We start from the raw sequence: 24,694 nt of genomic DNA, 5'->3' as shown, positions 1-24,694 counted from the left end.
GGATCTGATTTGAGTTAGCTGCTCAGATGTTTGTCATTTTTGACCATTTACCCTCTGGCTTGGGCCAAGCCTTTCTTGGGAAAACCTAAGGCCCATCCAAGGTCAGTAGCCCTTTAGGCATGGGTGGAGGAGGGGGGGTCTCCCATTCACCGACTGGGGTTAGTTAGCTTCGCCTTACTGCCTGGAGCACTTTCTCGCCCTCATTTGCAGTGTGGGCTGCAGATCCAGGTCAGTCAGGAGCCTGGCTTGGGTCTGCCTGTGTGGGTGCTGCTGGTAGGGCTGAGCTGCTGCTCTGGGTGCCTGGAGCCCTTCCCCACTGCCCAGGCGGTCCTCAGCCTTCCACCTTCCCCCACTGGGCTTGCCGGAGAGAGAAGTGGGTGCAAGGGGAAGGCAATTTTCAAGAGGCTAGAGAATAGAGACCGAGCATCCTCAGGTGAGAAAAGGGAGGGAGGAGAGAGCAGGTAAGAGGAGGGGAGTCTGGGAGGTAAGAGCAAAGGTTTTGAGTGTAGGTAAAAACTCCCAGGGCGCGGGAGGAGGGCGCCTGAGGGGCTTTGCTCCGTTTACTGTGGCTTGTCTGCCTCAGGTCTTCTACTAGGTAGGGGCTCTCAGAGGTTCCTGCTCCCCAGGGAGGCCTCCGTGCTCGAGGGTCCTCTGGTGGTGGCCTGCAGCGCCCCCACAACCCTGGGATGGGGCACGGTGGAGGGTCCTAATTCACTGAGTGTTGCTTGGTGTGACCAAGGCCTTTGCCAAGGGAGAGAAATGAGGAAAGCAGAGGAGCCTCCTCCCCCAATGCCCCTTCTCTTCTCCCCGCCCCCCCTTCTTTGGGAGGGGCAGACTGGCAGCAGCGTCCCCTCAGGGCTTAGGTGGGCGGTGGCACTGGGCTTGCTGCAGGTTGTCTCAGGTTTGAGCTGCTCAGGGCCCACCAGCTGGCAGGAAGCAGGACAGAGGTCACTTGAACTCAGACCACAGGTCCCTGTTAAATACATCAGCTTTTAAATCAATCTTTGTTCAAAGTCCAGTGAGTTCCAAGACTAGAGCTCACCAGCAGAGAGAGAATTCCCCGGTGAACGGACCAGCTTTTCTTCTTTCCACATTCAGGTAAGAGCTGACTCTGGTCGCCCTGACTGAGGGCACCAGCTGCCTGGACTTGAACCTCCTTCTTTCTTTTCCTTTCTCCTTTTCCAAGCAGTGGCTGGCTATCCAGGGCAGAAGGGAGGCCTATGGGGAAGGAGCCAGGGGCCTTCTGTGGTGGGGGTGGCGGGGGGAATTGTTCACACTCTGAGGTTCTCTCTGCTCGTGATGCCTGACCCTCACAGGTTAGGGTCTGTTTCACAAAGGAATTGGTAAACTGATCCTCAAAAAAAGCTTTCCCTTGGTTGCCTAGGGGGTTGGCGAGCAGCCCAAAGGGAGCATGACAACAGACCTCACAGGTCACCAGGGGGATACTCCTCTGACCTCCCCACTAGGCAAGGGCTTTGTGTATTAGAGATTTTCTTCTGGAAGCATCCCTTCAAGGGTAAAACCTAACTTAACTTTCCCACCCAATAAAAACGGGCATCTCCTCTTTTCATCACATAACAACACTAAGAAATGAGAAAAAACCAGTGAGTTTCTAGGTGGCTGAGTTTTCAAGTAACCTCCCCAGGCTCTACCTTTTGAAGTTTATAATTCTTTGGGTCTTGTGTGGGTCTGAAAATCTTTGTTTCTTTAACGTTCCAGACGATTCTGGTGTGCAGCCAGGTTTGGGAACCACTGGTCTCTTCCTAAGAGGAAGAGACTAAGGGACTTAAAGGTGACTTTATATAAGGGTTTTCCAGCGGAGGAGACCCTTGATCCGGGCAGGTTCCTTCCTCCTCAGCTGTCCCTGCAGCATTGTTCAATGGTTCAATGTGCTTGCTCTCAGTCCTATATCCAGAACTCACAGGCGTGTGGGTGTCTAGTCACCTGTAGTCACATGTTCTTTCCTGCAGCAAATAACTCAGGGACTTTGAGTTTGTGTGTTATGACTAAGTAAATTGTTCTTATCTTTAACTCTTTTGTATGTTCTCTGCACCATAAACTATGTAGTAGCTAGTAATGATGTCTTGTGTTTGTAGACAGCTGCTTCTCCTCCAGGGGAAAGGACACGGGACTGGGGCACAAAGAGCCCGTGCTGTTGTTTGGTTAGTGGTGACAGTCCGTTAGACAAGACAGCTGGGGCTTCAGTTTCACCATCTATCAGTGATGGCCTCGCTTTCCCCAGGGCTGTACTGAATATAAAATTATAAATGAGACATGTTTGAGGGGATTAAAAGCATAAACGTAAGGTGTGTACATTTCCAGTGTGAGTACCAAAGGCTCTGTGGGAGGAAACAGGCTGTGGTCAGTGAAGGCACCTCGTCCTCGTGTTTTCATCTCAACAAGCCTCTCTGGACTCCCCTATAAATCGGGAGTTGGGACTAGATCACGGCCAATGTCCTCTTCAGCCCACCAAGTCAAGGTGGAGCCCTAAGTATGAGGACTTCATTATCCTGCAGCTCAGAAGGCTGGCTCCTTCTCGTCGTCTGGGTTTGAATCGCAATGCTACCTTCCCAAGAAGGGCTTTCCAAGCCAGCCTCCCCCTCAGTCCCACCACCACGTCTCTTCGTTCATAGCCTTTGTCACCAGAGGTCCTCTCGTTTACTTTCTACTGGTCACCCTTGCCAGGCGTCAGGCTTCAGGAGAGCCGAGATCTCCTCTTCTGTGTTACTGCTCTAATCCCAGCTCTTAGGAAGGCACCTGGCATAGAGCAGATGCTTAGCTATTCAGCTAAATGGGCTGCCGGTTAGTGTGGCGGGGAATGCCTGCAAGAATGGAATCAGGGTGTTTTGAGAAACCGCTCTCCAGGAGAGGATGCTTAAGCACTCTGATACTCTCGGGGAATCTGAGGGCCTGGCTTTGATCATGTAGGGATGCACATCTCTGGCCACAGCACGGTTAAATGATTTTCATATTTGTTGCATATGAGCATAGCAAGTTCAACTTAGATATGTTTCCTCAAGATCGTGGCAACTCCTCTCCTTGGCATTTCATGAGGGGCTGCCTCACGATTTCTTACTCTCATTGGCTGAGTGGTGCAGAGCATGGATGCTGGAAAGCTGCATTGCAAGCAGACATATTCTTCTTTTCTGAGACTCTGTGTCCTCCTCCGTCAGACAGGCACAACCACTTCATTGTGGTGTCTGGAGGATTAGGTGGGAGAACGTACCTTGGAGGGTCTCACACACTGTGCTACTGTTATGATGATTTTTTTTTTTAAAGATTTATTTATTCACTTGAGAGAGAGCACAAGTGGCAGGGGACTGGGGCAGTGGCAGGGACAGGGGCAGGGGGAGAGGGAGAAGCAGACTCCCAGGTGAGCGGGGATCCTGACCTGGGGCTCGATCGCAGGACCTAGAGATCATGACCTGAGCTGAAGGCAGATGCTTAACCATCTGAGCCGGCCAGGTGCCCCTGTTTGATGGTCTTCAGACAACTCTGTGATGGGCATAGCCCCAGAGAAGGTAGGACCCCAGGTAGCGGCAAGGAGTTTTGATAAATAGGAACAATAGCCTCTAGGCAGCTTGAGGGTATCTCTGCAGGGTTTGCTCTTGGTCTGAGGCAGCCTCCAGCTTCTGAGGCTCTAAACCTCATGCAGCACGAACACTGGAGATCTCCTGTAAGACTGAGCCTAACGTGCTTCCCAGGCTCACCTGAACTGCTTCTTCCTTTCGACATACACTTCTCCTGGCTTTCTGGATTATTCACTCTTCCTTTTACCTGGGCTGCCTGCCTCCTTCCAGTCTAACTACTTGTGTCCCCTAACACAGCAGATACCTCAGGGGTGGGAGGCTGGGGAGATGGTGAAAGAAGCCTAGACTCCAGTGGGTTTGAATCCAGGCTCTGTGGCTTATCCAAATAGCCATGGGAAACCAACTTAACTCTTCAGAGTCTTTTTTTAAATTTATTTTTTACTGATGGCATGGGCCATTAGGATTTCCTTTTTTCTTCTTCCCCCTTTTTCTCACTTTTATTTATTTATTTATTTTATTTATTTTCAGTGTGGACCATTAGGATTAAATGTAAACCATAATAGGAACAATAAGCACCTAGGCTGGTGCTTGGTGCTTAGTAGGATCTCAATAAACACATTTAACAATAGCAAGACATTTTCTTTTAGATATTACTGTACCCATGCCATTTTTGGATAATTGTGTTTCTAACTTTCCCCACCCCACTCCTGGGCTCTGTGAGGGCAGGACAGTGTCTTAATTTGATTAGGGCCTTGGGATCTGTCTGTCCCAGAACCAAATATACCTTGTCAATTGTATAAATGATACTTAAAATTCAGACAACAGAGTGATGCCCTCAGACTGTGGTGCTCAGGAAAGGATTTATGTTTAAAATTGACCTGAGCCTTGAAAACAGGTAGGTTTTAGATTCATTCACTTGGAAAGAATGTTTACTTAGGAGATACTATGTATAACTAATCAGAGTGGGGAAGGTACTCCAGGCATGAGCAAAGGGCAGGCTGGGTGTGGGTGGCCATGCGCAGGCCAGCTGGGTATCTGCTGAGGGCCTAGAGGAATGAGGTAGGGCAAGATTATGCCTGAGCAAGGAGTCTGGATTCTGCTTCTTGAATGATTCTTTTGTTTTTATTTATTTTTATTATTCTTTTTCTTTTAGAGATCAAGAGGGCAGGGGAAGGATAGAAGCAGAGAGAGAATCTTAAGCGGAGCATGGAGCCTGACACGGGGTTAGATCTCACAACTCTGAGACCATAACCAAAGCCAACATCGAGAGTCAGATGGTTAACTGAGTGAGCCACCCAGGTGCTCCTTGAATGATTCTTTTAGAACCTGATAGGATGATAGCAAGATCTCAAGGGAGTAGGTGGGAGAGCCTGGGGGCAGGAGGACTGTGGAACACATGAAAACAATGTAGGGGTAGAAATTCAAGGTCAAGAGGTCTTGTAGAACAAGATGCCAATTTGCTGTTCCAACCAACCCTCAGGGTGATTTGGTTATTCTCAGGTTTTACCAGCTTTACCAGGGGCAAAAGTTATCCTCTGTGAGGGCGTCTTTGTTCCCACATAATGTTGACTCTGTCCGTCTCCCAGCTTGCAGAACTCTTAGGTAAGCAAGTCAAGTGTGAAAGACCTTGACCTCCAGCCCAGAGTCCTGCCATGTAGGACAAAGTGTCATTCATGATGCCTGGGGACTGGGGGTAGTATTTGGTACCAGCTGGCCACATGAACTTTGAGATAAGCAGATTCATTCCTTATCATAAATGAGGAGTAAGAATTAACTCCCTGGGCCTGGAGTCACTCTTTTCCACATAATGCTCAGTGGAATGCATTTCACTAATTTCCCACATTTGAAATCTCTTGCTGGCTAAGACCAAATGGTAACTGTGACAATGGGAAAGTAAAGTTAGCAAATACATGTCTTAGGCTCCCGCTTCTCCTTCTGTTTTTGACACTAATTCTTTAAAATGAAGACACTTGAGTGTTTGAACTTCCACAGGTCTTGCTTTTCCAAGGAGGAACCCAGGTGGTCCCAAGTGAATTATCTGCAGTGAAGACCTAAAACCTGCTCCAGGTGAAATGTTTGTGAAGAAAGATGAAATCTTTATCTCTTCCTTGCTGGGGACATCTGTCAATCCCAGCTGGGACACCATAGGATTCCTCTTATGCCGTTGGAAGAAACTGTGTGTCTGAGGCTCTGAGGCTGCCCTTGCAGGAAGGCAGACACGCCAGGGCAGGAGGCGGCCTTGGTCAGGGCCGATGGCTGTCAGGGATTCTTGGCCTGTCCCTGTGCTGACTTAACTATCTCATAGTCTCCACCAATGGCATTTTTCTGATAGAACTCTAGTGTTTGTCTGTCTCACTCATGACACAGATGCACACCAGGGAGGGAGGGACAGTGTTCTCCATGAGGACACAATGTGCCCAGATGCCTGGTCAAGGTTCCTGGGAATGTTGCCTTCTCGCTGAAGTTCCAAGGGTTTTATAGACTAGCAAGGAGTTCAGTGCAAAGCGAATACCATCCGGGTTGAATGTTACCCTGGCCTCCCACCCTCTCTTCCCTTCATGCCTTGATGAAACAGAGCGATTTCTCTGTGGTACATCCTAGTCCTACAAACAGCCGTCCACAGTCACAATTACTAGGGTTAAACATTATTCACCTGCTGCGTGGCTCAGTGACTGCTGTGTAGTTTTCCACAGTTCTGGTGTTGGTTACATAAGTGCCTTTTGAGGAGAGACTGTTTTCTTTGTGGTCTGGTACTCCCTGCACCACTGGTTCCCAAGTATTAGACAAGATAGCACTGGATCCATTGTGACTAGTGGCTGTAGGCACCGTGTTTGTACACCAGTCCTGCTGCATCCTAGCCAGAAGAGCCCACCCCTTCCTTCCTGGAAGTCCTTGCACCAGGCTGTGGGTCACAGCTGACAGTGCTCTTCTGTTTTTCTGCTTCCAAACGGAATGCGTTTCTCCCATGCCCTTTCTTGAATCTTTTGGAAATTCAGGGATGTGGCCTGGCGGGTGAGCCTGCTCACTAGTTACTGCTTGGCTGCCATGGTCCCTACCTGGAGAAGCTTTCTGGGTACAAGGTCCCGCTTCCCTCATCACCTTCTCCACCCTTGTCTGTTCCTTGGTGCCTGTGCTGGTTACCTCGTGTGCACACCTGTTAGAGCTCATCTGCTTCCGGCGGCGCCCCCCACAACTTGGTCTGGAAGTTTTGTAAAGCTCCCCAGGATCTTATGCTTCTTTGTATATGGTATTTGGTTCTATTTTTGTAATTCCCTGGCTTTCAGACTTACGTGCTCCTTCTGGGGTCGGTCGGAGAAATCGGAGCTCATTACATGAGTTTTAGTTCCCGAGGAACAAAATCTTCAGCCCTGTCTTTCCGGTGGTTAATGCTAACTTTAAAGAGTTGGGCTGCAGAGAACCCTGGCCTGATGATCAAGGGGCCCTCTTAGCCCCAGCCCAGCCCTTCTTGTCTGCTTTAGAGAGAAAACCGGAAATACTGCTCAAGTGTTCTCGCAGAAAAAGGGATTGGGGCTCCCACCAGAGGACCAGGAAGACAATGTGCATGGCTTGCCTTCTATGTCCTAGATACTGTGCTCAGATGCTTTACTTGGTTGATCTTAAGTCCTCTTCACCATGTCTACATGCATTTCCTATTCCAGGTGTACCTTTGTCTTCAGCTCAAAATTAAAGAAGTCACCCATGTTCTCACAGCTAGAAAGTGGTGATGCTGGGGTTAAAAACTGGGTCATCTCCAAAACTCTAGTTCTTAATAATGTCCTTTAACGAGACTTGAATGATATGGGAAGATAGAAATAAAAATACGGATTCCCTTCACATCAGCTATATACCTAGACATTTCTTTTAGACTTTTCCTGACTAGAAATTACTCTGTCTCACAGATCTTTTAGGATGACCTTTCCTCTGTTGATCCCTTAATTTTTGAAACTACTCCTTCCGTTCCTTCCTTCTCCCCATTTGTCCTGCTCAGCCAGTCCCTGACACTCTACATCTCTCCAGCTCTACCCTTTGACTACTCTTACCTGCCAACTCATGTTGGTCTAACATTCCAGCTCTATGCTCATTGTAAGTATAGAAATCCTCATCTCCAAGCTTTCTGTTTTTTAAACATGTCTAACCCCAACTTACGGTAAAAGTTACCACTTTCTCCTTCTACTCATGGACCCTGTGGTGAGGAAAAAGCCATGAGAAGCCATCCTGATTGGTCTACTGTCAATTAATGAGATTGGCCTATCTATCTAATAGGAAAACATTAACCTAAGTTGTTTCTTAGAAAATTGTATTCAATTTGTTGACTCATTGTAGTGAAGCAATGCTGTGGCTATTGGAAATCCTTTTTGGCCAGTGGTTATAAACTGACAGCCCAGGGGCTCAATTCTGTTGGGTTTACATGGAGTTTCTTAAAAATTTGAAATAGCTGTCAGCTTTTTACAGTGGGGAAATTTTGCATAAATCTGGATTTCCAGATTCTCTTGAGAAATTGATAGGTCCAGCATTCCTGGTTCCTATCGCCTCCCAGCAGCTGTCTCAAAGTGCTAAATAGCCGAGCAAATCCACAGGCCTCTCCTGACCCTAGCGATTTGCCAGTTTGAGCCCACTGGACATTTTGGTCCATATCCTCAGAATTCCTGATTTGTCTTAGTTACTCTGCAGGAGAGACTGGAGCCAAGGTAAGTGACCTTCTTTTCTTCTTCATCTCATTTTTTTTTTTAAGGTTTTATTGATTTGACACAGAGAGAGATCACAAGCAGGCAGAGAGGCAGGCAGAGAGAGAGAGCAGGGAAGCAGGCTCCCTGCTGAGCCGAGAGCCCGATGTGGGGCTTGATCCCAGGACCCTGAGATCATGATCTGAACTGAAGGCAGAGACTTAACCCACTGAGCCACCCAGGTGCCCCCCTGCCTTTTTTTTTTTTTTTTTTTTTTTTTTTTAACTTCGGCCTTTGTGGAAATATTCTACCCATCGAGGTAAAACCCATTTCCTGTGCTCCCTGTATCCTTCCTTGATACACTAACACACTGCTCATTTTTTTTCACAGAATAAAACCACCAGCCCTGCTCTTCCCCTCAAGCTGTTATCCCTGTTCTGTCCATCATCTGTTTCGAGATGTGTCTATATCTGTTGTCTCTGTTACTGTTCACTAGCTTCTCAGGCCCTTCTCCATCCTGGACTCCTGTGTTCTAAGTTTAGTGACATGTTCTGTTTTCATTCTCTTTACCTCTTAATGTCATTTTGCATTGTCACTTACAATCTTGAAATGCTTTTCATTTTGACTGCACTGTAAAATCTCAGCCTTCTGCTTATTCCTTCTCTGCTTCCTCTTCTGAATGCCGGGATATAGGATTACCCCAGGCCTTATCTTGGGTACCTCTCCTCCATGTTCCCACCCGAGGCTTTCCTTAACTCTGCGGCACACGCCCAGTCCTTTGTCCTGAGCTCCAGGCCCATACTCCCCGCACTCTTCTGTTAGTCATCAGGGCATGGGCTTCTCTGACACCTTCCCTTGGCAACATCATATCCGAGTGGAAAACTCATCAGTCTCCTCGCTGCTATAATCAGAGTACCACAGACTGAGTAGTAGAATGTGTGTGTGCTTAAGCAGCAGAGATTTAGTTCTTCACAGTTCTAGAGGCTGGAAGTACAAGATTAAGATGTTAGCGGGGCTGGTTTCTTCTGAGGCCTCTTTCCTTGACTTGCAGATGGCTACCTTCTGTGGGCTCACATGGCCTTTCTCTGGGTGTGTGCACTTCTCTCCTGTCTCTTCATCATCTCACAAGGATTACTGGATTATTCCCCACGCTGTGACCTTATTTAACCTTCCTTATCTCTTTGTAAAGCCCAGTCTCCAAATATAGTCACCTCGAGGGTTAAGACTTCAACATCTGAATTTTGGGAGGGACACTTCAGTCCACACAGAAAGGGAGTCTAGGGCTTAACGGAGGAGAGCTCTCTGAGTTGGGTAGCAGGAAAAACTGAGCTAAGGTCATAAATCCAAGTAACACGTGGCCTTTATGGAGCAGCAGACGGAATGGGAAGATGACTGCAGAAATCGAGTATCCTCCTAGCTCAGAACTGGGAGGAACCAAAACACAGCCATGGTCTGTGGCCTCAGGGGCAGCCTCAGATGGCTGTACTGCACATGTGCAGCTTGGCGTCCCGGAGGCACCTTCCTGGTGATGTGGGACCGCTGGCAAGCTGCGTGGAAGTAAGGTCCGCAGAGGCTGGGGAGAGGAACAGGGACCCCCCCCCCAGCACCCCCCCAGGGGCTGCGGTCCTTTTGAACCTCCTGTTCACTGGTCACAGTGAGTGTATGTAAATAAGTATTTTGGACCACTGTGTTTCAGAAACCTCCCTGTCTGTGGCCACCTCTGCATGGAGAAATTGGAGGGAACAGGATTGAAGAACTGATACACTCTGTCCTCGCTGTAGTTCCCCCACCACTGTCCCCTCCTCTCTGTTCTTACAGCTGCCATCCTAGGGCAGGGCCTTACTGGATAATCCTCACTGTGAGGAGGATTAGGCAACAGCCTCTTACCTGGCCTCCCCACAGGGCATCTTTGCTTCAGTTCATCCCACCTGTGATTCTTGGAGCCCAGCTCTGGTCCTGTCATCCCTCTGCTTATATGCCTTGAGCTCCTTGGGCTGACATTCGAGGCCCTTACAGGCTAATGTGTCACCATGACGGAAGGACACATTGGCTGCTGTCCCTCAGTCATGTTGAGTTCTTAACTCTTCCTTTACTGTACCCCAGCACGTTCCCACTTCCACAGTGGAGGTTTACATTATTCTCTGTTTAGAATGTTCTCTCCCTACTTTCATATCTGCTGAAATCCTACCTATCTGCTGTCAAGGTCTACATCAAGTCCTACCTAATCCATGGAGCTTTCCTGAGCTTGTGTCATGTTGTAGGACGTATGGCATTTATACTTTGTTCATGGTGATAGCTATTTTTGTATTAAAACTTTTCCTTCACTCCTATTCAACTACAAAGTCCCTTGAGAATAGAGGTGGTTTTTTTGTCTTTATCCCATCAACCACTGAAGAGTGTTTTGCATTTAAGTGTGAGGCAAGCACTGGTGGGATGGACTAATGCAATCAGCTTTAGGGTTCTAGGTCTTCTTGATGTTCAGGAGAAAGTTGAAGGACTTTTGTTCATGATGCTAAATAGACTTCATCCAGGGATGGGGAAGAGGTTGATAGGGAGCAAGAAACTGTGAGGTAGAGCTGGCAAGCATCACCCCTCCCCAGGGCCTCACAAGATGACTGGTAGAATCACAAGATGACTGGTGGGGCCTCAGACAAGGATGGAACTTGAGACTCTACCTACAGGGTGATGGGGGAGGAGGCATGGCCTCTGTGATGGTTAGATTTAGGGGTTGGGGTGTGGGCCCACACACTTAATTCATAGAGTAAAGAGCACATGGGAGCTGTTCAAGGTTGGTTTCATCCGTTTTGTTCTTTTTTTTTTTCTTTTAAAATAAACATTTTATTTATTTGACAGGGAGTGAGCAAAGCAGGGGGAGCAGCAGGCAGAGGGAGAAGCAGACTCCTTGCTATGCAAGGAGCCTGATGTGGGACTCGATCCCAGGACTTTGGGATCATGACCTGAGCTGAAGCCAGGTACTTAACCGACTGAGCCTCCCAGGTGCCCCCCTCTGCTTGATTTTGTTTGGCTCAGAGCTGGGACTTGGGGAGGGAGGCACGAGGCCCAGACTAAGGTCATCACACACTCCTATACTGTTGGCCAGGACATTGGCCATGGTCAGAGCTGGATCCCAAGGACCACATAGGGTGGCAATGGCCTCCCCTAACCAAGCTGCCCACTTGGTTTTTCATGTTGACTAAGGGTGAGCTTAAGGTGGCTGTTAATAGTTCACTCAACCTTGACATTCTTTCTGACCCATGAGGGTGTTATGCCAAGACTGAGGAGAGAAAACAGGAGTTAGGAGCAGCAAGGGATGGTTTTAAGCACTAGTTTCTTAAGCTAGTTGGGTGGGAGTGGTTCTCAAAATGTGCATGTTCAGGTTCAAGCTGGGAGATTGAATCAGTAGATCTGAGGTAAGGTTTAAGCATCTATTTTTATAAATCTCTATAGGTGATTCTGGGGGCCAGTGGGGGTTGGAAAATCACATCTGTAAGGTGATGGGGAGGGTTCGGTGAGGTTCTGTACCATGCCTGACAGGTAGTGAGTTTTCAGATGGCTGGCCTCACCTGAAGGTCTATGAATTTATACTGTTTGAGCTAAATATATCTTCCCTCTGATGAAACCAGATGGTGCCTTTGGGCATGAGTGGACGACCCCCAAGTCTGAGATGAATGAAGATCCTATATTTTTTGCTTTAATTTTCTAGGAGCTGTCCTTTCTTTTCCTTCCTCAAGAATTTGATCTCACCTGACTTGTGTTTTATGTGATCTTTGGCAACCTCAGGATTCCTTTACCAAATAGTACCTGGAAGCTCCCAGGTGTTAGACAAACTCTGTGTTAGAGTAGGGCAGTGTTTCAGAGACTGTTGTATTGGGAAATGCTTTGTGTTCTTATCAGGCTCCCACTGACCTTCAGACTCTCAAATACGTGTAGATCATGGATTTTTGATGAGCTAAGTGGCTTTAAAATCTCTTCCCTCCTACCCCAGTTTCCTACACTGGGTAGGCTTGTGAGCGTTCATGCCTATGATAGTTTTTTTTTTTTTTTTTTTTTTTTTTTTAAGTAGGCTCCACGTCTACTGTGGAGCCCAACACAGGGCTTGAACTCATGACCCTGGGATCAAGAATCAGACCCTCAAACGACTGATCCACACCAGGTGCCCCTTTATGATAGTTTTTAATTAGAAATTTCCACATATAGCCATTGTTAGAACAGAATGTTCTATTTTTTTTAATTTTTATTTTTTCTTGAGGTATAGTTATTGACACAGTGTTACATTCGTTTCAGGTGTACACATAGTGAGCAGACAACTTTGTTATGATATGCTCAAGTGTAGCTGCCATCTGTCCCCTACAGTGCTATTCCAACACCACTGACTGTATTCTCTCTGCTGCACCTTTCATCCCCATGATGGCAAGCCTGTGTCTCCCACTCCCCTTCACCTCTTTTGCCCACCCCTACCCCCTTCCCCCTGGCAACTGTCTGTTTGTTCTCTGCATTTATGGCCCTGTTTCTGCTTTGTTTGTTCCTTTTTTAGATTTCACATATAACTGAAATCCTACCCTATTTGTCTTTCTCTGATTTATTTTATTTAACACAATACCCTCTAGGTCTATTCATGTTGTTGCTAATGGCAAGATCTCATTCTTTTTTATAGCCCAGTGAGATATATATATATATATAATATATTTATTTATTTTTGTTACTGGTCATTCTGACAAGTGTAATATGATGACTCTTGTGGTTCTGATTTGCATTTCCCTGATGTTAGTGATTTGAGCAGCTTTCTGTGTGTCCCTTTGCTCATCTGAATGTCTTCTTTCTTTCTTTTAAATATTTTATTCATTTATTTGGCAAAGAGAGAGACAGTGAGAGAGAGAACACAAGCCAGGGGAGAGGGAGAAGCAGGCTTCCCTCAGAGCAGGGAGCCTGATATGGGGCTCAATCCCAGGACCCCCGGATCATGACCTGAGCTGAAGGCAGACACTTAACAACTGAGCCACCCGGATGCCCCCTGAAGGTCTTCTTTGGGAAAATGTATATTGAGGTCCTCTGCCCATTTTTAGTGATCAGATTATGATTATGATTATGATTATGATTATTTTGGTAAAACAGATAACTTTTTGATGTACAAAGTGACAGGGCAGGCACACTTTATTGTAAGTCTCACTGGCACAGGGATCAGTTGAATGGAGTCTCACTGTGGCCCTGGCTAACCCTGCTGAGGGAAGTCCTGTAGCTTCCAGCCCCAAAGAGGCAAATGGAGGGCAAAATGAGATGACTTCTTAGCCTTGGCCAACTAAGCTGAACTCTCCTGGCTTTTTGGGTTTTGTTTATGTAGATCACGCTCCCCTCAGGAACACCTCCTGGCTTAGACTTCTGCTCTGTGTGAGGGGGTGTTGACTCGGGGTCAGAGATGGGCCCATGTTGATGGCTGCCTGGGAGCTGAGATGCCTTGGCCTGCCTTGGACTCAGAAGAGTCCCTAGTTTCCACCAGATATTTCTTTCCTAAGGAAAACAGCTCAGTAGCTTCAGTTCTTTCTTGTCTGGCCACCTCCAGAGGTCCTGCTTGCCCTCCTCTGTTGTCATTGTCCTACCTGCCCAACTCCTAAAGTGTGCAAGAACTTCCCTTCTTGACTATGGAAATATTACTCTCTTTCCTGGTAGCAATAATCTAATTCTTTTGGAAGAAGGGGTGGGTCTAAAGGTGTAATTAATAATTAAGAATGATTAAAAAGAACCCTGGCTTTCCACCCTGACCACCAGCCAGCACTTTGTTCTCTTTCCCACAGACAAGCAACTTTGTTGCCAAGAGTTGACTTTCTTCCCAGAGCTCAGCAGGGGTTAGAGCTTCCTTTCATTTCCAGTATTCTATTTTGGCTATCTGAACTGGGGGAAAAGGCTGCTGAAGATTTAACAGACTCCAGCATTCGATGACTGCTGGTACAGTATTATGGAAATCCATATGCCTTCACAGGTTAACTCCCTGTTCACCATAGGGGTCCAATCTGGATTTTCTCCGGAAACAGAAGATGGGGGCTGGGGATGAAGAAACAGAAATAAGTATCTTTAAATACAAAGATCCTTCCAGTTAGGCCCTGTTTTCCAGAGTCCCAGGCATCCTCATCACGGAGCAGGGATAGTCTTGCTACAGTCATGGATCCCAGCCCCGATTTAGGGGCGGGTGTAACACCAGATGGACCCAGATCTGGAGCTGGACTAGAGCCAGGCTCTTTGGCTTCTAGTTGAAGTGTCACTTAGTGAGATAGCAAAGGAAATCGTTTTAGGGCACCAAGGGTCCCAAGGAAGGCCTGGCTTTTGGGGTATCAATCTGCTTTTCTCTTTTGCTATGGTTGATGGGGTTAAATATTTCATCAGCGTGGCGTGGGCCCGGGCATCAGTGGCTGGATCTCGTGGAGGGGCTGACATGGTGGCAGGAGCCCGAGGGGGCTCAGAGCGGTAGCCATCTCCTGGCCCGCACCCGAGGCTTCAAAGACAGGTGCAGATCTGAGTGATTGCTGTCTGGTTGTTTGAAAACTTTCACCAAATAAATAAACAACTTGGGATTTTGCCAAGAAATAGAGCTTTGTCTTTCCTTGTGGGTCTCCTTGGAGACCTAGGAAAATGACGCCTCTTTCCCCTTCCCTAAACATGGGACTAGTCTGGCTGACAAAAAGTTTCACTTTCTATACTCGTAGAACTTCAGAGAAAGCAATTACGATACTGTGGCTGACACCCAGGGTATGAGGTAGCTGAATTTTAGGGGTGGGTGCCTTAGAAAGGAGCGTGCATGTGCTGACCACAGACCCTCTCCTCCTTTGGTGAAAACACAGCATTGAATGGTCTCTATTTTGGTTATAAGGACATGTTGTGGATTTTGCAGGTTTTGGTTGAAGTTTCTCTATAATTACCCCCAAATTTCAGAGAGCCTTGGTTTTTTTCAGTTTTTAGTCCCATGAAATTGAAAGTTGAGAGGGATCTAGAGGTGAGTTTGGACATAGATGTGGGTTTTAGCTGGAAAATGGAACTGATAACACGCAGGCCAGATACTCAGCCAAAAGAAAAATAAAGGTTCCGGGAGACCAGGTGCCTGCACGTGAGGAAGCCCCTCGGGTGCTGCCCAGTTCCCCCCAGTACACTTCTTCCCAGTCTCCTTCCACAGCAGTGTCTTCCTGGCAGCGGGTCATGCTTTGAGAGCTTGCCAGTGTCCCCCAGGGGTGGCCACTGCCCACATGATTGTGGCTCGACTTTTCTTTTCCTTGGAGATGCAGTGGGGAGGGCTCAGTCCCTGGGCCCTTGGCGAGAGGTCACTTGAAACCATGTCTCTTGGTTTGTTTTCTTTCTTTTTTTTTTTTTAAACATTTTTTTTTTTTAATTTTATTTATTTATCAGAGAGAGGGGGAGAGAGCGAGCACAGGCAGACAGAATGGCAGGCAGAGGCAGAGGGAGAAGCAGGCTCCCGGCTGAGCAAGGAGCCCGATGTGGGACTCGATCCCAAGACGCTGGGATCATGACCTGAGCCGAAGGCAGCTGCTTAACCAACTGAGCCACCCAGGCGTCCCGTCTTGGTTTGTTTTCTTGACTGTTTAGTCATTCCTGCCACTAATGGCGTGGCTGCCAGACTCAGCTGAGATGACCCCCTGCAGTGGCCAAGCTGTCAGGCAGTGGGAGCCTTTCTGCCTAGTTTGTACTGTGTGTCTCTGTGGGCATGAAGGTCAGAGATGGCTATCTGGAATCACTGTGCTGTGGCTGCTAGGGAGCCTGGAGCACTTTGCTGTCTCTCCTCCACCCCACCCTCCATGCTCATCCGTCCCTGTCCCTCTAGGAGGGAAGGGACAGACGGTTTATTCTCCGATTTACTGGTAGGCAACTGTGACGAGCCAAACATGGCTCGCCCTGCGGGCAGTGGCAGCAGCAGAGGCCAGCCTTCTGCTCCCCGCCTCCGCCTGGCACCAGCCCTTCTGGTCCCCACTCTTATTCACCTGTGAAAGAAAACGCTTCAGCCAGGAGAGATGGATGACACCAGCAGCAGCCTTCCCCGTAGGAAGTGGGTGCCCAAGCACAGGCTGGTGGTTTTCACGCTTGTCCTTTCTTCTGTGGCCCAAGACCTTGCTCTGGCAGTGGGGCCAAAGGAAGGGGAGGATGGATGGAAGCAGAGGCTGCTTCGGGTGGGAGAAGTCAGACCTGGCCACGGGAGTTCTTTCTCTGTGGGGCATCTCTACTCTGCTTGGGCTAGAGCTTCAGGGTCCTGGTCAACCGCTTTTCTATCTCCTCTTCAATAGATCAGGCCAGCTGTGAGGGCTGGTGTCTTTGTTCTTACTTGTTTGAGGTCTTCCTGATCCTGTCCTCCCTCCCCTGACTCCCACCCATCCTTCAGGTCTTAGGAAAATCATTTTCCCAGGAGGCCATTATTAATTCTGCCTGTCCCATTCCCTACTCCCAACATCCTCTGTTATACTCTGCCTCATCAAATCTGTTCTTTCCTAGCATATCATTCACTATGTGTTGTGAAAATACGTTCTCCCTGATATGGGGGCAAAGGATAGGTCTGTCTTGCCCACAGATTTATCCTCAAGTCCAAGTCCTTGGGAGGCTTGTCACCTATTTGAATGAGAGTGGGCTTGGATTTTCTTAAAAATTTTTAGGTCAGGGGCACCTGGGTGGCTCAGTGGGTTAAGCCTCTGCCTTCGGCTCAGGTCATGATCTCAGGGTCCTGGCGTCGAGTCCCGCATCGGGCTCTCTGCTTAGCAGGGAGCCTGCTTCCCCCCCGCCCTGCCTGTCTCTCTGCCTGCTTGTGACCTCTCTGTCAAATAAATAAATAAAATCTTGAAAAAAAATTTTTTAGGTCAGGTATTTAGAGCTACTTTTTTTAGATCAGGGGACAGAGAGGAATTTAGTCTTAGACCTATTGAAACTGAAAAATCTGTGGTCCAGGACACAGCCAAATACATGGGTCTGAAACTCAAATAAAGAGATCACCCTTGGGGAATAGATTTGGAAATCATTAGCAAGTCCCAGAAGGTGGCCCCCGGTGCCCCCAGTGTTGGCTGCCGTCTAGGTTTGGCATGGTTAGAAGAATAGGATTATGGGGGATGGAGGGCAAGGGTTCTATCTCCAAGCAGATTTTCTTTCCTATGGGTTGATCCATTTGTTTTTCATCACAGAAATGGCTTCCACCTTCCATCCGCGAGAATGTGAACTGTCTAAACAAGAAGGACAAAGCTATGGCTTCTTCTTGCGAATCGAGAAGGACACTGATGGCCACCTGGTCCGGGTGGTTGAGAAGGGGAGCCCGGCAGAGAAGGCGGGCCTCCAGGATGGAGACCGAGTTCTTAGGATCAATGGTGTCTTTGTGGACAAGGAAGAGCATATGCAGGTGAGTGGGCTATCTGGGGTTCTTCCTCCAGGATCTCTACTGATTAGCTTTTGGGGTTGGCGGAGAGTTCCCAGCTGCCACTGGCAAGGCAGACCCCTTCATGGCCCTACCTTCTGCCTGCTACTCAAGTCCCTTCCAATGAACTGGGAACTGTAAAACTATTCCTAGATTGAATAGTGTCAGAGTCCATAGGCATCATGTTTGCTATATGCCAGGAGCTATGCTAGGCAATTTCATATTCATGATTTTGTTGAACCCTTATCACAACCCATGAGCTTCCATATCACATGCCACAGAAGAGGGCTCAGAGGCTCAGAGAACTTCGCTTGCTCATGTGTTCATGCAGCGAACCCATGGATGGTCTGACCTGCCCCAGTTCTCCCTATCCCCTAGTAGATGCTCCTTCCACTATGCCATGCTGTTTCCATTAGCCCAGCTGGGACTGGGCCACAGTCTAGGTTACAACAGTGCTGGAGCCCTGTCCCCTCCAATCTGCCCCTGGATCTTAGGAGGGATGGGGTACGGATGGCTGGGGCCCCATCTGCTGACTCCTTGGGCTTCAGGGGTCAGCAATCTGAATCTCTAGATGCAGAGAATGAGCCAGATGGTGAGGATCCCCTATGGGGGCTTCTTGGTTAAAGTGATCTTTTTCTTCTTCCTAGGTTGTAGATCTAGTCAGGAAGAGTGGGAATTCAGTGACTTTGCTAGTCCTGGATGGGAATTCCTATGAGAAAGCAATGAAAAAACAGGTAGACTTGAAAGAGTTGAGTCAAAGTCAGAAGGAGCCGAGTTTGAATGATAAGAAACTGCCCTCTGTGGTGAACCAAGGAGCACAGACTTGGACCCAGCCACGGCTCTGCTACCTGGTGAAGGAGGGGAACAGCTACGGCTTCTCTCTGAAAACTGTCCAAGGTGAGCTCGAGGGTGGCCTTCCCTGCAGAAAGGTATTATTGGTTAATGACTTCTTTGGCAGATTTTTCAGATGCTCTGGCTGTCCAGCTGCAGCTTCTCCCTCCCATCCTCCCTCCCTCCCTGGCCTTTTCCCTTGCTTTGACAATTGCCCAATGAGGGATCAAAACACTGGACCCAGCCCAGGGCAGGGAGGGGCGCTGGGCACTGCTGTGCCCCAGTGTTTGTTGGGCTGAGCCTTAGAGGCTAGAGGGTGAGAGGCTGATGCTTCTCTGTTATTCTTTCCTTTCTGCCTTAGGGTGAGGAGGGAGGGGAGAGGGAAAGAAAAGGCAAGAAAAAGGAGATTCTTCATCATAGCTACTTTCGAATAGCTACTTTTTCACTTTTGAATGCCCAGATGCTCCTTTATTCGGCAAATTCTAGAGCACCTGTTGATGAGGCAGACCCTGGTCTAGTTTCCGAGGAGCCTATACTAGTTCCCACCCTCTTGTGACACTGAAGTAGTGCCTAGCCTCCGCTGCTCTGAGATGCCTCTGTCTGACAGGAAGTACTAGAAGTACTAGAATATCTGTTTCTAGAATGAATAGAGATGCAGGCTGGCTTTTGCTCAGTTGCCCGTGGTTCTGTGATGGTGTCTCTGTCATGTAGGTGGGAGACACAGAGGCTACATAAAACTTTCGGGTTCGACCTTGAATGTTGCTCCTCCCACGTTCTTTCTGCTACTGGAGAAGCACGGGTCATAACTGAGTAAATCCTAAAGAGCCGAGCAATAGTAGACATAAATTGTTTCCAAGTCTTATTTAACCTATAGCAAGTGATGTAAAGTAGCTATAAGAGGTACTTCTTCGGGCGCCTGGGTGGCTCAGTGGGTTAAAGCTTCTGTCCTCAGCTCGGGTCATGATCTCAGGGTCCTGGGATCAAGTCCCACATCAGGATCTCTGCTCAGCAGGGAGCCTGCTTCCCTTCCTCTCTCTGCCTACCTCTCTGACTACTTGTGATCTCTTGTCTGTCAAATAAATAAAATCTTAAAAAAAAATGTACTTCTCAAGTTTGTCCATTATTAAACATAATGGTGCAGGTGGTCAAGGGAAGCTGTGTGTTTCATAGAAGTCCATTATCAGCAAAATGGTGTAAAAGTTATCATAATTCAGGTTCTACTCCTTGGACTCTTGTGCTAGTATACATAATAAATGGTTTCGATTAGCTTTATAAAGAAAATCTTTTCTTCGTGACAAATATATAATAAAGCAACCGGAGAAATTTTAAGACAGCAGTTTATACTGTTATTCCTTATAAATCACTTATGTTGTCTTCATGAAGTTACCCTTTGACCAGGTTGAAATATTAGTATTTTGAAAGAATTGGCAGCATTTCTATAAGAAGCACCTAAGTCACATCATCTATTAATCCAGACTGACTATGTGTGCCTGCCCTTCTGCGCCTCTGTTCTCTTAAGCCGGAATGAGTGAGATTTCGGGACTTCACTGGTGTATGATGGTTGGCGATAGTACTAATTAAAGAGGACAGAGTGGAACAGAAGCCTTCTAATTCCACAAAGGCAAAGAATGGGAGTAAGGCACAATGAAGCAGCAAGGGCACAGCTTGGTGCTTTCTGCCTGAAGAGGCCACTGCCCTCTGAGATTCTTTCCTTGCATTCAGCGGGGCTCAGAAATTGTACTCGGATTAATAGAAACCAACCAATCATCCATGTCAAGCTTTGTGCCAGGAGCTATAATTTTAATTCCAGATCAGAAGCCCCAGGCTATTTGACTTAGCCTAAAAATTGGAAGTTGTAATTTTGCCTTTTTGGGAGAAAACCCTTTATAATTGGACTTTCCATGGAATAGAGTTGTAATGCTTGTCCATGCCCTTTCAGGTAAAAAGGGAGTGTATATGACCGATATAACGCCTCAAGGTGTGGCTATGAAAGCTGGTGTCCTGGCTGGGGATCACTTGATTGAAGTGAACGGAGAGAATGTTGAAGATGCCAGCCACGAGGAAGTGGTGGCAAAGGTATAGCCCAAAGGGGACTTTCCTTACTTTTCACTCTATTCTTACTGCAAGTGACAGGAAGACACGAATGGCAATTTATGATGGGAGGATTATAGTGATGAGAGGTTAACCAACCCTTTGCATTAAGAGGGTCCAGACACACTAGTGGTGTCAGCAGTGTTAACATGGGGTTCTGGAATAAAGCCTTTGCTGGTTTCAGGTTTTGGGAGAAAAGCATTCTAAAGTATTGTTAACTTTAGCTTTTGGATCTTATTTGTACCTGATTGGGAGCCCCCTCCGAATTTATAACAAAGTTTTAATAAAATGTTTTAATACGAGCTGGCAGATAACCAATGTGGTGATGGATAGAGAGCTATACATAGAGAGTATTGGAAGACATGTTACCCCAAATCTTATGTTCCAGCACAGTTCCCTGACACATGGATAGCCCTCTGAGGTTTTCCTTTGTGGTCATATGGAACCTTGAAAACTGACCAACTTGATCTTCTCTTGGTAGAATAATTTTTCAAAGTAGACCTTTTCATGCTTTTCCAAACTCCTTTTCTAGACTTAAGAACCTCGCTTAAGTACATTTCTGGGTTTTCTGAATTCTAGCTCTCACTTGGATTCAGTTAGCATCTGTGTGGGTGAGGTCATACTTAGCAAAGGCAGACACAGTTATGGACATAGAGATAGCGTTGACCAGTGAGATGGTAGGAAAGAGTATCATAGTTTAAACTTGGGCCTTACATTCCATTATTTTCTATCGATCCAGAGACTGTGTGTCTCCAGGAAGAAACTTTCCTGCTTCCCACACTGTTCTTGGCGATGGCTGTGGGTCTTACCTGTGTGTGCTGTTGCAGGTGAAGAACTCTGGAAGCCGTGTCATGTTCCTGCTGGTGGACAAGGAGACTGACAAGCTCCATGCTGAGCAGAAGATAAAATTCAAGAGAGAGACAGCCAGTTTGAAATTGCTACCCCACCAGCCCCGGGTTGTGGAGATGAAGAAGGGAAGCAATGGCTATGGTTTCTATCTAAGGGCAGGCCCAGAACAGAAGGGTAAGGTACTAGAAGGACAGAAAACTTGGTGGTATAACCATCTAGTTCTTCAGCCACTCTGACTCCGGAGTTCTTTTAGGCCCCCAAGTCCCTACCAGCTGCTGAGGGGACAGCGAGAGACTAGAGAGCAGAGCTGGATCATTTTCCATGGGGGCCATGGTGGGCATCTCAAGGTTTCCTTAGCAGAATGATGAGGCAGAATTTTGGATCTGGGCAGTAGTATGCTGTAATTTGCTCTTGGGAAAAAAAAATGCCCTAATTTGTAGCATTTGTTGATTTTTTTTTGTTTATATTTTTTTTGTGGTGAAAATACTCCCAATTTCAAGCCACGAATGTGCTGTCCTAGCATGCAAAGTTGAGAATTCTTGAGCAGAATTAGTTCCGGATCTGAGTAAGGGGTGTGGGTTGGGGTCTGGGAATCAAATAGTATCCGAAATCTTTCTGATTCCTTTTAACTCAACAAGGAAAGAATTAAGGTCCTTATAGGGAAGCTGACTATATAAAGGAATGCAGGGTCAGGCCATTAGCAAACTGTTGTTCTAGACGTTGCTATTTTCTTTTCATCATGTATATTTATAGTAATATGAATCAAATTAACATTTGATGAATTATATAAAAACATCTTCAGGGCCTTATAGAATATCAAGTGACTCAAACAGGAATTCTTCAGTCAAGGAGCCTACTACTTAGTAGAGGAGATACAACACGTATGTCCATGACTGAAGGTGGAGGGTGCGGGGCACCATAAACTGGGGTAGAGTACTATTGGAATTCAAGGTTGGAGCAAATTTTTCCTACTAAAAAAGTACTGGAAGGCCTCATGGTAGAGATAGCACCTGAGCTCAGGCCTTTGTAGTGTGAATAGAATTTGAACAAGTAGATGGTGTGGGGACAGCGAAGGCCATTCCATGAGGATAGGATTGTGTGAACCACTCAGGGAAACGTGGGTGCAGTTTGATCGGCATCTGATCTGTGGCACAGAAAAGCATGTCAGAAAGGCAGGTTGGAAAGAGATGATGAGGACCTTTAATGCCAGGCTGAAGAGTCTGAACTTGGCTCTGTAGTTGATGGGGAGTGAAAACTTGTTTCAACAGTGTGAGAGACAAAAATTAAGCCTGCAGCATCTTGGGGGCTTTAGAAATCTCCGTTACTCCTAATAATTCTGCAAGAAGAATTTCTGAAACTGAGGGCTGGGAAAAGATACAGGAATTATTATAAGGGACAAAGAGTTATAGTTTAACTGGGATCAAATTTAGATCTTGTTCCGTTCTAGAGTCTGTGCTTGTGCTGTTGTACCCAGGAAGACTTGGTCAGACATTGCATCAGGATGAATCTGAAGGCAGACCTGCATTGGAGAAAGCAAGGATTAGGGACAGGGAGAGCTGTTGGTAAGGTGCGGTAGTTGTTAGGTAGATTTCAGGCAGGAACTAGATGAAATGCGTTTAGGGAGAAGAAGTGGGACCACAGAAGAGATGTGTCAAACATTAAGGTAGCATCAAATGACCTAGCAGTTGATTGGAATACGGGGAGTGGATACTGTGGAAGAATTGATGTCAGTGACTGGGGTGATGGTGCTTCCATGAATAGGTGACTGAGGGGAGGAGCTTTGGGATGGGGGAGATGGGCAGAGATGACTTTTGGTTTGAACATGTTACATTTGAGGGGACTATGGGCTATCTACTTGGAGATGCCCAGCAGCAAGCTGGAAAAGTGAAACGAGCTTGTTAAAATCGTGGGAGGAACAAAAAAAGTGTGAGAGATCTAAAGGCATCTGGTGAAGGCAGTTCAAGTGAGGAGAGGAAGGGTAAAGATGCATCTTTGAGGCACGCACACACGAACACATTCATAGTTGAATACATCCAATTGCTACTAAAATACCAGCATGTGTTTCTTAGGTTCTGAGTTCTTTGGTTTTGTTCTTCTTTCTTCTTTCTGCCCCATTTTAATGGCTTAGCATCTACATAAGATGTATGGGTACAAGGATGCTCACTGACTTCCTGGGAACTTGCTCACTCTTAATGCTTAGCCTGCAGTTTTGTCCAGATTATGTCTCAGATGTGTTTAGTTACAACATGATTCTTTTCTTTAAGATCCTTTCATCGGTAATGGCTGAGTTTATTCCTGGAGTAAGTTGTGGGCAGGGAATGTGGCTGGATGGTGTGCTTGTCATCTTCCTTGGATGCTGGTGGGAGGGGCAGTAGTATTCAGAATGACTTTTAAATCTATCTCATCTGATAAAATAAATGGGTCCCAGCAGAGAAATGCTACAGCTTAATTTAGGGGTTTTTCTGATCATTTTATTTCACTTTTGGGGAGGGTAGGTCAAGTCATCAAGGACATAGATTCCGGAAGTCCGGCAGAGGAAGCTGGCTTGAAGAACAATGACCTGTTAGTCGCTGTCAACGGCCAATCTGTGGAATCCCTGGATCATGACAGTGTGGTGGAAATGATTAGAAAGGGAGGAGATCAGACTTCGCTGCTGGTGGTAGACAAAGAGACGGACAACATGTATAGACTGGTAAATAATTTAAGGCTGTACATTCACGCATTAAGGTTGGCGTCCATGCCCTCAAGTCCTCAAACTTTGGCTAAGTTACCACTTTGATTTTCAAATTGGAAGGGCATAGCAATCATCATTAAGGCAGCACTGAAGTTCAAACTGGTAGTGATAAGAGAATGCCAAGTAGTAGGTACATGAGTTTTAAATGCTTAGATTCAAAATTTTGAAAGAATTTGCAAATGTAACTAAAGAATTACTCTTGGTGATCTAAGAAAAATCTATGAACTATAGCCTGGGAAAAGGCGGATGTACCCCTAGCTTTCCCAAATAGGAAGCAATGGAATTTTAAACCATAGGCCAATGAATTCCATTAACCCACATAAAAGACTAGAAAGGGTTTTTATTTTTATTTTTTTTTTAAGATTTTATTTATCTGACAGAGAAAGACAGTGAGAAAAGGAATACAAGCAAGGGGAGTGGGAGAGGGAGAAGCAGGCCTTCTGCTGAGCAGGGAGCCCGATGTGTGGGCTCAATCTCAGGACCCTGGGATCAGGGCCTGAGCCAAAGGCAGATGCTTAACGACTGAGCCACCCAGGCATCCCTAGAAAGGATTTTTAAATAGCTTCTAAGCCCTTAGCAAGGAAATGGAATCACGGACTCACCAAGA

General features: G+C 46.9%; 1 protein-coding gene across 2 annotated transcripts in view; it reads left to right on the top strand.

Moving 5' to 3' along the window:
* Positions 1 to 908: 908 nt before the first annotated feature.
* Positions 909 to 24,694, top strand: part of PDZK1 (PDZ domain containing 1) — a 37,681-nt gene continuing 13,895 nt past the window's right edge. The window contains exons 1-6 of one of the 2 annotated variants that reach the window (XM_082685135.1): positions 909 to 1,098; positions 17,356 to 17,567; positions 18,230 to 18,479; positions 20,353 to 20,489; positions 21,332 to 21,527; positions 23,849 to 24,045. In XM_082685135.1, coding sequence (XP_082541261.1) covers positions 17,358 to 17,567; positions 18,230 to 18,479; positions 20,353 to 20,489; positions 21,332 to 21,527; positions 23,849 to 24,045 — 990 coding nt within the window. In that variant the 5' untranslated portion in view covers positions 909 to 1,098; positions 17,356 to 17,357. Of the gene's footprint in view, positions 1,099 to 11,481; positions 11,605 to 17,355; positions 17,568 to 18,229; positions 18,480 to 20,352; positions 20,490 to 21,331; positions 21,528 to 23,848; positions 24,046 to 24,694 lie in introns of those variants that run through there. The other variant, XM_082685136.1, reaches the window with a different exon arrangement.

This window comes from Mustela nivalis (assembly GCF_964662115.1).
Source record: "Mustela nivalis genome assembly, chromosome: 10".
NCBI classification, from domain to species: domain Eukaryota; kingdom Metazoa; phylum Chordata; class Mammalia; order Carnivora; family Mustelidae; genus Mustela; species Mustela nivalis.
The sequence above is the reverse complement of the archived record's forward strand: the minus strand, read 5'-3'. Positions and strand labels throughout refer to the sequence as shown.